Consider the following 15,088-nt stretch of genomic DNA (forward strand, 5'->3'; position numbering starts at 1 on the left):
GATAGATTCACGTTGCTCTAAGCCTGCCTGGTCTTTTCCACAGTATCTTCTGTGTTTAACAGGATTTTTCAAGTGGTATAACTTTGTCCCTGGAGCACAGTCCTTCACTCTGTCACTGCCTTCACTTGGTCAGGTTTTTTATTTGTTTTATGTTAAATTAAATATACCTCTACTCAATTGAAACATCAGAGGCAGCAAGGGAGGTGCAAATCTTTCAGAAACTTCTCTCTTGACATCATTCTTTTAATGTATCTCCTGGTTATGTTCTCCTGGTAGGGGAACTTCCAGAGGAAAAAGGGAAGAGCACACAGCACTGTGCAGAAGGGTCAGCAAGCTGTGAGTTAAGCTTTGCAAAAAGAAAAATGGGGTCCTACTGTAGCTGGGTGGTGCAGAGAATTTGAGTTACTAAAGAAAGTAGCATCCAGTCTGTTTCTCACTTTCTAGATTTTTCTCTCCAAGTTACAAGAAAGGGGAACAGATGATGCTGTTTCTGTCAGCCTACTATCCTTCCTTTGGGCATTCTCCCCTAAAAAATCTAATGAGTCTTCCCTTCATACTCATAGATCATGGAGCCACAGAAAGATTTAATTTGGAAGGGATCTCTGAAGTCCATCTGGTCCAAATTCCTGCTCAGCAGGTCTGATTTCAAAGCTAGATCAGATAAGCCCAGTCCCTGTCCAGTCAAGTTCAGAAAATCTCCAAGGATGGAGATGACACACCATCTCTGGGCACCTCTTCAAATATTTGACCATCCTACCTGCAACTTATGAGCATTACTTCTTGCCCTTTCACTGTATACCTCTAAACATCTGGGTCCATCTCTCCATAGGCTCTTTATGCAGTAAGAGACTGCAACTGGACTCTCCCTAACTTTCCCTTCTCCAGGCAGAACAAATCTAGTTGTCAGCCTGTCCCTGTGAATAAAGTGCTCCAGCTCCTAAGTATCTTGGTGGCTCTCCCCTTGACCAGTTTTAGTATTGACATGTTTTACAAGGGATTTTTTTGTTTTTCTTTTTACTGGGGATCCCAAAGCTGGACATACTAGTCCAGGTGCACACTCACAAGTGATGGAAAGAAGAGAATCATCACCTCCTTCTCCCTGTTTGCTACACTCTTGCTAGGTCAGTCCAGTATGTGGTTAGTCTTTGCCACAAGGGCTCACTTCTCTTATTTGTTAAATCCTGTCTGTGTCTTTTTCCTCACACTGATTTCCCAATTCTGCCTCTGAGAAGATGACATCAGACTGTGGATAGTACTTACTACCTCCTCTGTGTGACTAAATAGCTTCAGCAGCAAACTTTGCTCTCAACTGAATACAGACATCTAGATTTTTAGCTCTTAGCACTGAATAATGAAAAAGGCACAGAGCTGAGGTTATTCTGCCTCTGAGATGAACCAAAAGTGTTTGTCCTGTTTTAAAATGTGGAAAGTTCAAAGGAGATGACATACATGGGAACACTAAATGGAAAAGAGGGGAACTACCAGGCCACAGATTTACTGGGACTCACATCACCCCTACATGTCTCTAGACCTGGGGATGCAGACCCAGGCTGAGATGTGATGGGTGGGAAGGGAGGAGTTCTTCCCCTGAGAGAGGAAAAGGAGGAGTCACACATAACACTTGAATAGGAATATCTTGCCTTATGGCTTTAAAGTGTGATTCATTCTCCTATCCCCTCCCTTTTTCTGCCCTTTTTCTGCCTTTTCTTGTTTTGTTTTGCTCCTCCTTCATAAATCATTTAGTCTGTCTTTTAAGAGGACTGTTACTGAACCACGAATGAGTTCTCAGATAATGCATACAAATATAGATGAAGAGGATGGATACTCTAAATTAAATCACGTGACACAGCATCCAGCCAGACACTACATGTCCCTGAACATCAACCAAGGTATGACTGACACTTGTTCTTTGAACTTTCTGTACTATGGCAGACAATGACAATAGGAACAGTCTCTCTTGTCCAGCTCAGTAAATAAGAAAAATATGTACTTATAGGTTTAATGTTATATGTTTAATGCACGGTTTGTATCATTTTGTTTGACAAAAAACAGTATGCATGAATGTGAAAATGCATAGAGTGGAACTACTGCCATTACTTGCCCTAAATTTCTGTATGAAAAGACAGATGGCTTCAGGATCAAACTCTGGAATGCAGGAATCAGCTTTGATGTAGTTAGTTTTATTTATTGCTTATATATTATTATAGGGAAAGGCTATAGAGACAGGACAATCAGATTCTAATAGGAAAAAACCACATTTTGCCTTCTGGACCTCAGTTTTTCAGGAAATGCTTAAGATTCATAGCCTTTAAGGCCAGAAGGGATGAGGCAGCACCAATCCTGAATGCACAGGTCATGTCATTTCCCTTCTTCAGGTCCCATAGCTCCAGTTAGGCTAAACCACGTACTTCGAGAGGGCATCCAGTCTTGAGATAAGTATTCCTTCATCTGAAAGGTCCATCATAACTGCATTGCCATGACCGTTCGGTGGTGGTAACTCTCAGGAACTTTTGAATCCAGGGAAACCTCATTGGATATTTTGGACTCATAATTTTCCTGAGCTGGGTTTCAGCCTACAGCTGGCACACAGCCTGAACACTGCGCACCCTGAGAGTGGGAAGGGTTTGTGCAAAGTGTAAGATGGTGTGCAAACAGTTCCTTAGTCTGTTCTGACAAAGCAGAGTAATACAGTACTGCCAAAAGAGAACAGGAGCATCACCTACTTCTAAGTCAAAGGATCACTACAATGTTTCATAGTTTCATCATCTGTCAAAGGCAAGGAATACCCCATCTGTTCTGTTTAAACCACGTCCAGTATCTCCTTTCAAACAGACCTCTTTAACCGAGGCACCACATCTTCTTCTCAACTGGCCTTTGGGTTGTTCCTTAAAATATAATACAGCCTGGAAGAGAAACTCTTTCAAGAGTCACCAGATGGTTCTTTATGGAGGGATGGAGGGTTGGGAGTGCTGCTGAACAGGGTCCCTGCCCTCTGATAAATTGTTGTTTTCTCCCAGGGCACTCTCCTCCCTTTGCCATAAGGTGGCCAGCTATCATCATTTTGTTCACACTGTTCCTGGCCCTCACCGTAGGAATAATAGTCCTAGGTAAGTGCTGAACTACAGTGTTCCTTTATTCATATTAACACCTTGGGAATAACTGCAATGAAGAAAAGTGGCAGACTGACTGCTACAAGGACAGTCATAGCTCATCCTCCCCACATATACTGTCCTTTCTTCTCCTAACCACCTGCAATGAATCAACCTGCAGCTTGATGAACGTAAGGCTTTGAGGGACAAGGGTTTTTTTTCTGGACCTGTGCCCAGAGCAAGGATATAGAAGTGAAGATGATATATTTTGGAAAGAGTGGAAGGAATGGATCCTTATCCATCTAATACTTGCTTATTTTCTAATTCAAATTCAATGCTAAAAGTTTAATGTTGACTTTCATAAATCAGTTTGTTGTTTCCCTTCTCCTCTTCTGTTGTTCAAGTCTCTACTGGCATAACAGTTCTTGTCTCATTCCTTTGATAAACTTTTCATGTTTTTGTATGACTGTCTTATATTAGTTCATACTAGTATGTTACAAACTTCTGTGGACACACTTCTAGTACTCAGATTCACAGGGAAAACCCATTTTTTCTGTCTCTTTCACTCACTCATCCCAGTTTACCTGGGATGTGCAAGAGAACTGAAAACTCTTATCTTTATATTAGCTTTTATCATGTGTGACATGACTGTACCTACCTTTTCTATCACAGAGCCTAGACAGTCATTCGGAGCCATTGCTACCAAAAGCTGGTATCTACATACCGTTAAGGAAGAGACATAAAAAAATCCTCCCCTCTTTCTTCAGAGAAGTTTTACCAGTTTAAAATTTAAAAGTTTTTTTCAATCTGAAGTATGTTTAGAATTCTAGGTTTTTTCAAAGGCTTATAAAACTACCTTTAAGATCAACATGATTACTTCCTAAGCATATTTTTTTGCATTATTTTAGTCTTTATTAGGTTACCAAGTGGCCTGCAATGGCACTGTAATTAAATTGCATTTAAAATTTGGAAATCTCTTTATGCATCATTTTCTCATCTGCTAATCTCCTCCCAATATGTGACACTAGCATCAGAGTTGCATGTGAGCACACTACTGCAAAAATTTAATTGCAATATATGATGAAGCATGTATCACGCAGTAGCATCATCACAGCTTTTTTGTCTCACATCTCTATATCTCCATAAATTCCAGGTCTCAGAGGTTCTAAGGCACCTGCAGGATGTAATGAAAACTCACAAGGACTAAAGGAGAGATTGTGTTTAATGGGCGATGCAAACAGTAACAGCAATAGTAAGTAGAACTACTGCTCACACAGCCTGAAATCTATGTGTTAGGCCTTATACCAGATTAAACAAGGCTTCTATATGCTATATCAGATTAAATAATTAGTGTTTTTTTAAAAGAATGAGTGTAGATATGACCTATAAAGGACCATATACATTTCAGCTGGAAACTTTGACTTTCTAGGCCTATGGGTCTTGACTTCCCTTTGGCTGTTTATCAGGGACTGATGGTTTCTTTTTGTCCTAGGACCCACATGTTCACTCTGCCCTGTAAACTGGAAGTGGGTTGGAGGCGACACCTGTTTCTACATTTCAGAAAAAAAGGCCACGTGGCCGGAAAGTGAAGAATTTTGCTTCTCCCAGAATGCCACCCTTCTTACACTGAAAAGCAAAAGCAAGTTGGTATGGTTCCAATCATACTGGTATTTCTTTGCATTGGTATCGACTATTTCAAATTCCCCACCAGTCAGCAAGTACGTCTTGATGTTACATACAGACCTTGGGGTCCTGTCTCCAAGGTCTGAGGCAACACAGACTGCGGAACATCTAGCCACAAGTGTGTGATGATGAAGTAGCTAGCAACACAGGATATTATTCAGCCAAGGAGTGAACATGAGTGTCATGAATCCTGTGAAAGTTGTTAACAGTGAGTCTTTCATTCAGGAACTGTCTTTGAATACTCTGAGAGACAGGGCTCTAAGAATTATTCCCCTGGTCTTAAATTTAGTAGAGATGCCAGACACAAAATATTTCTGACTGCATGCCGAACAGAGATGTTGTCTCTTGGAAACTGTTATGAGGGCCTGATGAGGAGTTTAGAGAATCATTGTGAAATTACATTCTTTGGTTCTTTCTTGATCACCCCCCCTCTCTACTGTAGTTGTTCAGGTACTGCAAAAAGAAAAATACCCACAAGCTCCTTGGTGATAAAGGTTTTGCATTTTTTTATAGATCAGCATATCTCAAATATCACAAAAACAATCTTACTGGATTGGATTATCATACGGAGTTGATGGCTGGTCTTGGGTAGATGATACAAAACTTTTTACAAAGAGAAATGACTGGTAAGTTTTCTGAACTTAAATAGTTGGTGGGTTTTAATCTCTTGTACAATATCCTCCCTGTGCACTGAAGTCTTTATCTCAACCCATGAGTTTTCTCACCTTTACCCTTCTGATTGTCTCCCCCCATCCCACTGGAGGGTGGAGTGAGTGAGTGGCTGTGTGGTGCTTAGTTGCTGGCTGGGGTTAAACCATGACAGTCCCTGAAACAGAGAAAGAGTCACAGAAAACTGGAAGTGTGAGCAGGAGAAGGAGTCCACAAACCAGTGCAACTGGTGACTGCATTTATTATTTAAACCTACTCACTTTATGAAACATGCCACTACTCTATAAGAAGCAACCCACACTTCCTTCAAGACATCCTACCTCCTGCAAAGTCTGCCTGTGCCTGCCTCCCTACTCAGCCATGATTATCCCAAATTCACTTCCCTTTTCCAGCAACATCTTGAAACATTTATTACACAAAAGTAGTCAACATTAGCTGAAGAGAACTTGTTTATTTTTTCTGTAAAATCTCATCAGCTTACTTGGTGTATTTCACCTTTACTAACCGTGTGGGGGGAAACTCGGATTCCCATACTGTTCTCTGTGAAGTGAAAGTTCTCCAATGCCTCCTTGGAAACAGGTGCAAATTCTTACACTTCCCACAGCTACTAGACATCGAGCAGAATGATTCGGTTTCTGTGCAGGCAGACCACTGCCTTTCAGTTTCCAGACCCAAATTACCACAACACAAAGCAATGGTTGGAGTGACATAACCACAGTTGAGGAACTAGTGCTATTTTCTGCTTTCATGATGCTCCATACGCAGGCTTTCTTTTTTACATCTTTGAGCTGAAGGCAGGTGGAGAATGATCCTTCGGTCTTGAACTGAATGAGCTGTTATGTTCTTCAATATTTTGTATCAACCTTTATGAACCTTAAAATGATTAAGCAACATCTGCAATAATGTGTGATCGTCCAAATCATACATTATGTTTTATGCCTTTCTTTAAAATTGGTACATGAGTGTTTTTAACAAGATGATGTGGGTTTTTTCTAGGATTCATTTGTCCACCAAGCAAAACTGTGCCTATGTGCTTTATCGTAAGTCAAGAGTTTACAGTGAAAATTGTTATGAGAAAAATCCCTGGATCTGTGAGAAGGCAGCAGTTCAGCTGATCTGAAAAGATTCTCAACAGAAAAAGAACTGGAAGAGTATGAAGATTTTGATGTTTAGGTTTTTCAGAGAAGGGGTGTAATATAATGTTTAATACAAATACATTGGAAACCACACATTTATGGTATTATTTATTATTTTTCATTTGGAATTAATTATTTTCTAAATCTAAATAACTGTATCTGGTGTATCTTGTTCAGGATCCCGAGGGAAGGGAGGCAAGTAAAAAGCAAGATCACAACTCTTCTTCATGAGAGCAGACTTTGGCCTCTTCAAAGAAAGGCTCAGAAGAGTCCCGTAAGATAAGGCCCTGGAGGGAAAAGGAGCCCAAGAAAGTTGGTTAATATTGAAGGATTGCCTCCTTCAAGCTCAAGAGCGGTCTGTCTCAATGAGCAGGGAGTCAGGCAGGAATGTCAGGAAGCGTACATGGACGAACAAGCTGATGTTGGCAAAACTCAGGCATAAATAGGATGCATTCAGAGGGTAGAAGCAGGGCCAGGTAACTGGAAGGATCAAAGAGACACCGAGCATGCAGGGATGAAGTTAGGAAAGTCAAAGACCAAAGAAATTTGAAAAAGAAATTCTTTGACAAAGAAAGTCAAAGACCAAAAGGAATTTAATCTGGTGATGGGGTGACAAAGGCAAAAAGGAGAGCTTCTACAAGTACGTGGGTGACAAAAGGAAGACTAGGGAAAATGTAGACTCACTGCTGAATGAGGTAGGGGAGCTGGTGACACAGGACCTGGAAAAGGCTGAGGTACTGAATGCCTTCTTTGCCTCAGTCTTTGATGGCAAAAGCAGCCTTCAGGAATCCCAGGTCCCCGAGACCAGAGAAAAGTCTAGAGCAAGGAAAGCGTACCCATGTGGAAGAGGATCAGGTCAGGGAATGTTTAAGCAAGCTGGACATGCGTAAGTCCATGGGCCCTGACGGGATGCACCCACAAGTGCTGAGGGAGCTGGCAGATGTCATTGCACGACAACTGTCAATACTGCCTGATTGATCACGATCATGGCAACTGGGAGAAGTGCCTGAGGACCTGGAGGAAAGGAAGTGTCACTCTTATCTTCAGTAAGGGCAGGAAGGAGGACCCAGGGAACTACAGGCTGGTCAGCCTCACCTCAATCCCTAGGAAGCTGGCGGAGCAACTAATTCTGGAAACCATTTCAAGGCACATGAAGGAAAAGAAGGTGACTGAGAGTAGCCAGCATGGATTCATGAAGGGGAAGTCGTACTTGACCAACCTGACAACCTTTTATGATGATATGATTGGCTTGGTAGATGGGGAAAGAACAGTGAATATTATCTGACTAGACACCAGTAAGGCTTTCAACACTTTCTCCCATAAGATCTTCATAGAGAAGCTGTTGATGTACAGGCTGGATGAGCAGACAGTAGGGTGGATTGAACACTGGCTAAGCAGATGAGCCCAGAGGGTGGTGATCAGTGGCATAAACTCTACAGCTGGAGGCCAGTCACTAGCAGTGAACCCCAGGGGTCAACACTGGATCTGATCTGGTTCAACATCTTCATTATTGATCTGGATAATCAGGCAGTTTTCTAATGACACAAAGCTGGGAGGAGTGGCTGATACACCAGAGGATTGTGCTGCCATCCAGAGGGACCTCAGCAGGCTGAAGAAATGGCTGACAGGAGCCTCATTAAGTTCAGTAAGCAGAAGTGCAGAGTCCTGCAACTGGAGAGGAACAACCCCATGCACCGGTACATGCTGAAGGCTGAGAAGCTGGAAAGCAGCTTTGCAGAGAAGGACCTGGGGTTCTGGTGGACTCCAAAGTGACCAAGAACCAACGGTATGCCCTTGTGGCAAAGAACACTTACGGTATCCTGGGCTGCATTAGGAGGAGTGTCGCCAGGAGGCCGAGGAAGGTGATCCTTCTCCTCTGCTCAGCACTGGTGAGGTCACACCTGGAGTGCTGGGTGCAGTGCTGGGCTCCTCAGTACAACAGAGACATGAACATACTGGAGAGGGTCCAATGAAGGGTCACGAAAATGATGAAGGGACTGAAGCACCTCTCCTATGAAGAAAGACTGAGAGAACTGGGATGGTTTAGCCTGGAGAAGAGAAGGTTTGGAAGGGAACTTCTTAATGTATATAAATACCTAAAGGGAGGGTACAAAGAGGATGGAACTAGGCTCCTTACACTGGTGCCCAGTGACAGGGCCAGAGGCAATGGGCACAAAATGAAACACAAGAGGTTCCCTCTGAATATCAGGAAAGACTTTCTTACTGTGAGGGTGACCAAACACTGGCATTGGTTGCCCAGAAAGGCTGTGGAGTCCCCCTCCACGGAGATATTCAAAAAGTGTTCTGGACATAGCCCCAGACAACTGATTCTAGGTGGCAGTGCTTGAGCAGGGGGGATGGAGCAGATGACCTCCAGAGGTCACAGATTCACAGAATGGTTAGGTAGGAAGGCATCTTTAAAGACCATCTAGCCTAACCCTCCCGTCCTGGGAAGGGACAAATTTCATTCGACCAAGTTGCTCAAAGTCCCATCCAACCTGACCTCGAACAGTTCCAATGAGGGGGCATCCACAGCTTCTCTGGGCAACCTGTGGCAGTGCCTCATCACCCCCTTCATACAAAAATTCTTTCTTTTGTCTAATATAAATCTACCCTTTTTTTAGTTTAAAACCTTTGCCTCTTGCCCTGTCACTACAGGCCTCAATAAAAATCTCTCTGTGCCTCTCTCATAAGTTCCCTTCATATACGGAAAGGCTGCAATAAGGTCTCCCCAGAGTCTTCTCTTCTTCAGGCTGAACAACCACAACTCTCTCAGCTTTTCCTCATGGGAGAGCTGTTCTAGCTCTCTGATATGAGGTCCTTTCCAACCTCAACCATTCAGTGATTGTGTCTTTTCAAGAACTCAGATTTTAGACACTAGTGAATAAAATCTCTGTGGGATACCAGTGTGGCCGTGCTCAAATAAGATGCTCAATTTAACAGTGCTTGCCATTTTTTAATAGGAACGCTGATTACAAAAATCCCCTTGTTATTGTTCCAAGTTTGAAAGTAACTCTGAGATCTTTACTTCATGTTGGAAAATTGAATTTAGTGGAAAATTGGAAAAGGTTATCATGATGTATTTTATGTGACACTACATTGTGTCTACTAGTAATCTGATGCATATTTCTATATACATTTTGCACAGGGATTCAGCTGACTCCATCACATTCAACAATGACACATCTTGGTCTATAAGTGTGTGATATTTGTGATAGTCTTACTTATACGGCAGAAGAAACTGCTCCCTTCCCTTGGGTTGTAGTATTACGCTTCTAAATGCAGATTTATTTAAGCACATAAGACTTTGGCCATAATAACATGGGCAAGTTAATGTTAATGATTTATTTCACACTACCAAATACTCTTTCCAGCTACATAGTTCTTATTAAGTATATGCATCACAACTTGTACTATGACAAGCCTTCAACTTAATTTGACATGATAAATAACAGCAAATATGACTTCACCATGCTCATTTAACTGTCCATCTCCTGGAAATGTTTTACCTACAAAGGACACCTGTGCATTAAGTGTGTTCCAACTGAGTGCTCCAATTCCATATGTCAGTTGAGTCTGTTTCAGGTGCCTACTGTCAACAGCTATGTTCTTCTGAAAAAAAAAAGTCCAATAAAACTAAAGAATGAGAGGGGAATAAAATGCAGGAAACACTGAATAGGGAGGAAATACTGGCTTTGCTGCTGATGGCTTAATCAGACTTATGAGGTCTTTCTCTGCCAAAGAATATTTCACAACTCTGAACAATTTTTTTTCAAATCAGAACAAAAGGGCAACCTTTCTACAGGAAGAGTGAGTATTTCTTCCTGCTTAGTTTCCTGGGGGGCCTCCAGAATGGTAAGGAGCAGGGAAGGTAGTTAAGTTTTCAGGATAGCAGGCATATATATGTGATTGCAAACTACTGAATCCAAATTTCTGAAATAGAAATGGGCTTCTCTTGAAGCATTTAGACAAGCTCTGCATTTTAGTTTTCAAATGTAAAATCACAAGTTTCTTTTTGATAAATTTGCAGGATGGGAATCTTAATTTAGCAAAAGGAGAAATCCCCACATGACTCTAGCCAGGGAACTGGAGGATGAGCAATGCTCCCTTTTTCTTTTACCCAAGAGGGTTAGGCATGAGATGGTGGTGGGAAAAGAATCAAAGATTGGAGAGAGGGCAAAAGACTAGACTAAACAAACTTGAATGTATAGGTTTAAATGTAAGTTCCCAAAATCCCGACTGTCTGCAGAATTCCGAGTGCACAGAAAAAAACTCTCTTGACCATCTCTCATGGCTTTGACTTTGATTTTAGGTCTAGGACATGAACACTCATTTTAAACAAAACTGAAAACCTCAGAAAACTTAAATATTTCACTCAAAGCACCCAATATGCAGCTGCGTTTACAGTGACATTTCCAGTAAATCATTGTGCTTCTCTCCTTGCTTCCTTTTTCTCTCAGCAGTCCTTAGCAGAGGTGATTTAGCAACATTTTCCATATATCATGTGGCTGTGCAACTTGAAAAATGACAGTATATTTTGCAAGACCTGTGGTTTAAAGGCAGCAGCTTCTGTCTCCACATGAAATCAGACACGCATCTATTTTCTCCGCTAATTATGAGTATTGGGATCTTGCTGCAAGAACATTTTTCCCCACTTGGATTTGTTTAAGTTTGCATGGCACAGGTGGTTTACTGTCTGCAACCAAAGGTAAAGAGCACAACTATGCAGAGAAAAAAACTCACTAAAAAGCAAAGCTGTGACACTCCATTCAAGGTTGCATCTTTGAGCTTTGCTGACGAATTAGCTGATTGTGCAGCTATATGTCAATATGAAGCAACTGAAACCCACAAGTCCCTGGGGCCCCTGGGATGCACTCCCAAATGCTGTGGGAGCTGGCAGATGTTATTGCCAAGCCACTCTCCATCATCTTTGAAAGGTCATGGAGGACAGGAGAGGTGCCTGAAAACCGGAGGAAAGCTGGTATTACTCCAGTCTTCAAAAAGGGCAAGAGGAGGACCCAGGAAACTACAGACCAGTCAGCCTCACCTCCATCCCTGGAAAGGTGATGGAACAGCTCATCCTGGACGTCATCTCAAAGCATGTGGAGAAGGTTATCAGAAGTAGTCAACATTAGTCAGAAATCATTCCTGACTAACCTATAGCCATCTATGATAGAATGATGGGCTGGGTAGACAAGGGGAGAGTGGTGGATGTTGTCTGCCTTGTCCTCAACAAGGTTCTTGACTCTGTCTCCCGTAACACCCCCACAGGTAAGCGCAGGCAGCGTGGGGTAGATGAGCAGACAGTGAGGTGGGCTGAGAACTGGCTGAATGGCAGAGCTCAGAGGGTTGTGATCAACAGCGCAGTCTGGCTGGGGGCCGGTAGCTACTGGTGTTCCCCAGGGGTCAGTACTGGGTCCAGTCCTGTTCAACTTCTTCATCAGTGTCCTGGATGAAGGGACTGGGCGCACCCTCAGCAAGTTTGCTGGTGATGCCAAGCTGGGAGGAGTGGCTGACACACCAGGAGGCTGCGCTGCCTTCAGTGAGACCTGGGCAGGCTGGAGGGCTGGGCACAGAGGAACCTGGTGAAGCTCAACACAGGTCCTGCCCCTGGGGGGGAACAACCCCACGCACCAGGGCAGGCTGGGGCTGGCCTGCTGGGGGGCGGCTCTGTGGAGAAGGACCTGGGAGTCCTGGTGGGCAGCAAGTTGCCCACGGCCCAGCAGTGTGTCCTGGTGGCCAGGGAGGACAATGGGATCCCAGGGTGCGTTAGGAGGAACGTGGCCAGCAGGTCAGGGCAGGTGATCCTGCCCCTCTGCTCTGCCCTGGTGAGGCTGCATCTGGAGTGCTGTGTCCCGCGCTGGGCTCCCCAGTTCGAGAGAGACAGGGAACTACTGGAGAGGGTCCAGCGGAGGGCTACAAAGCTGACTCAGGGGACTGGAACATCTCCCTTGGGAGGAAAGGCTGAGAGAGCTGGGCCTGTTCAGCCTGGAGAAGATGAAGAAGGAATCTTATCAATGTCTACAAATATCTTAAGAGTGTCAAGAGGATGGGCCCAGGCTCTTTTCAGTAGTGCCCAGTGACAGGATAACAGTCACAAATGACAACATGAGCAGTTCCATCTGAATACGAGGAAAAACTTCTTTACTTTTGAGGGTGGCAGAGCACTGTAACAGGCTTCTGTTACAGCACCATCAAACCTACACAGCTACAACAGAGGTTTTACCATCCCATACCAGGTTAACTTCAATAAGTAGTTCCCACACCTTGCCCCAGCACAGCCACCAATCCCCCACAAGGTTTCAAAAGTTCATCTACTGTCTGTGCTGTTTCTTCATCCTCTTCAGGCCAGCCCACCCTGCTTCTCACCTCTGCTGCATCCAGGTTCTCTCTTCATCCAGTGCTTCTCTTCCAGCCAGCCTCTCCTCATCCAGGCCCCCTTCTTCTCCTGGGGCCTCTCCTGCATTCAGAGTGTGTGCACACTCTCTCTTCCCACTGCTTCTTCCAGGTTTCTCTTCACCCCATGCTCCTCTTCCTCACCTCTCAGAGCCATTTAACTACTTAGCAGGAACCAGCCACAGCTGCACATTACCCACATCAGCCAACCCACCGCCCCTGAAGCCAGCCCACAGCTGTATACTATCAATGTTAATTAACTGCCTTCATTCCTCTATAATTCCTCTACAGCTGCCCAGAGACACTGTGGAGTCTCCTTCTCTGGAGATGTTCAAACCCCACCTGGGTGTGACCCTGTACAACCTGCTCTAGGTGAACCTGCTTTAGCAGGGGGTTAGACTAGATGATCTCCAGAAGTCCCTTCCAACCCCAACCATTCTGTGATTCTGTGACTCCATGAAAGCAATATAAGAAAAATGAGCAGAACAGTTTGTCTTTAAAACACACAGGTACTACGAAGAAAAACATTCATGACTTTGGTAGATCTATTGAGCCAAATATGCATGTTGGGAGCAGTAGGGAAGTTGTTTGCCAAGAAGCACTGAGAGCGGTCTGTGAGCTGAAGGTTTGTTGTGTAACAATGTGGCATGGGTACAACGCTGATTATACTCTGATTTTAATGGATGTTGTATTGAACTGAAAAGGCTAATTATAAACTCGAGATTTTTTTATTACTGTGAACAACCTAACATCAGGAACAGAGAACTTTTGGGCTATGAAAACCTTATGGCAAGAACAGACAGCAACTAATTACTAATCTAGTGGTGGCTATAAAACAAAAAAATTCACTCTGCCTTTTCCAGTGTGCAGGAAATTCTAACGATTTGCCTATGAGCATTGTATGACTTGAAATGACTCAGTTCATTCAATTAGAGAATATGATTGCATTCTGCCTTTTGAATCTTGGCAGTTTTAAATGCCTTCTGCAGCCAAACGATAGCAGAGATGACATCACCCTTAAGACAAATTAACATTGAAGTTGCACTAATTTCAAAGGTCCAAACTTTCCAGGTAGCTGTGCAAAATGCAATGGTTAGCATGACTTGTGAAGCCCAGTGGAAAGCCTGTTTCTCTAACTCTTTGCTTACTTTACTCAGCAGCACAGCACAGCCTCCTGCGAGCCAACTCGTTTAATGGACCCTGGGAAATCTGAGAAAGATTTCTGAACAGGCTATTTCAAAGGGAGTTAAGAAGAATTGCATGAAGAATGCACAAGGTGATTTAGAAGATGAACCAATGTGCATAGGTGGCTAAGGGAAAGTGTAAAGTGCAGAAGATGCGTGCATGAAATTGCTTAGTTCTGAATTGTTCTAAGTTTCTGAACATTTGAACCTCATATAACAAAAGATATCTGTTAAAATAATTATTGTCTTGTGATTTTACATATAACTAAATTTTTCTCTCCTGGTTTCAGCCAAAATACAAGAAACAATTTATGCTGCATATTAAGCAAATTCAGGGTTCGGTATTACCCAAACACACACAGTAATAGGTTGTACACTGCACATCTCAGGGCAATTACTGGATGCCATGTGCTCTTCTATTCTGTGCAACTTGGCTCATCATGTAGTGATTATAATTACAAGTCACTGAGGCATGAAGATGTGGTATAAAATGAAAAAATCCAGACAGGAATGAGGACAAGGAACTTACCGCTTGTTTTATAAGTTCCTAAGCTTGTGAATATTCAGCAGCCAGGCACAGGGACCTTCATGTCCCAGACAGGTGGACAAGACAGGCTAAAGAATTCTCCTCTCAAACCCAGTACAGAACAGCAGACTTTCACTCAACGTTTCCTTTCTTCATTTTCTGCAGCATTTCACTCCCAGCAATAGTCCATAATAACAGTGCTTTTCCCATGCAGTACTTTCTTTCAGCCAGCCCCCCTCAGCCAACCATCCCCTCACTGGTCCACTGTTCCCCTGCCCATCACACCGGTTCCCTCACATCAGTCTCACTCACTTCTTAAGCTCTTCACCGACGACTCCTCATACCAGCCCCCTCAGTGAGGACTTTCCTGCTTCCTTGTGGTGTGATCTTTAAGATCCTCTTGAA

At 43.3% G+C, this 15,088-nt stretch overlaps 1 protein-coding gene across 1 annotated transcript; it reads left to right on the forward strand.

The window, feature by feature from the left end:
• The first annotated feature begins 204 nt into the window (after positions 1-204).
• LOC121089001 (natural killer cells antigen CD94-like) lies at positions 205-6,672 on the forward strand. Its single transcript, XM_040595726.1, has 6 exons — positions 205-1,889; positions 3,018-3,107; positions 4,243-4,341; positions 4,582-4,736; positions 5,286-5,398; positions 6,438-6,672. Exons 1-6 carry the CDS (start codon positions 1,778-1,780, stop codon positions 6,559-6,561), a joined length of 693 nt encoding a protein of 230 aa, XP_040451660.1. The 5' UTR covers positions 205-1,777; the 3' UTR covers positions 6,562-6,672.
• Positions 6,673-15,088: the final 8,416 nt, after the last annotated feature.

Source organism: Falco naumanni, chromosome 5, assembly GCF_017639655.2.
Source record: "Falco naumanni isolate bFalNau1 chromosome 5, bFalNau1.pat, whole genome shotgun sequence".
NCBI classification, from domain to species: domain Eukaryota; kingdom Metazoa; phylum Chordata; class Aves; order Falconiformes; family Falconidae; genus Falco; species Falco naumanni.

Bases quoted from the DNA above. Each gene is read 5' to 3' on its own strand.
- LOC121089001 (XM_040595726.1), top strand. From the start codon at position 1,778: ATGAGTTCTCAGATAATGCATACAAATATAGATGAAGAGGATGGATAC. The intron at 4,342-4,581 runs GTAAGTAGAACT...TTTTTGTCCTAG, and splicing joins TGCAAACAGTAACAGCAATA to GACCCACATGTTCACTCTGC. The intron at 5,399-6,437 runs GTAAGTTTTCTG...GGTTTTTTCTAG, and splicing joins TTTACAAAGAGAAATGACTG to GATTCATTTGTCCACCAAGC.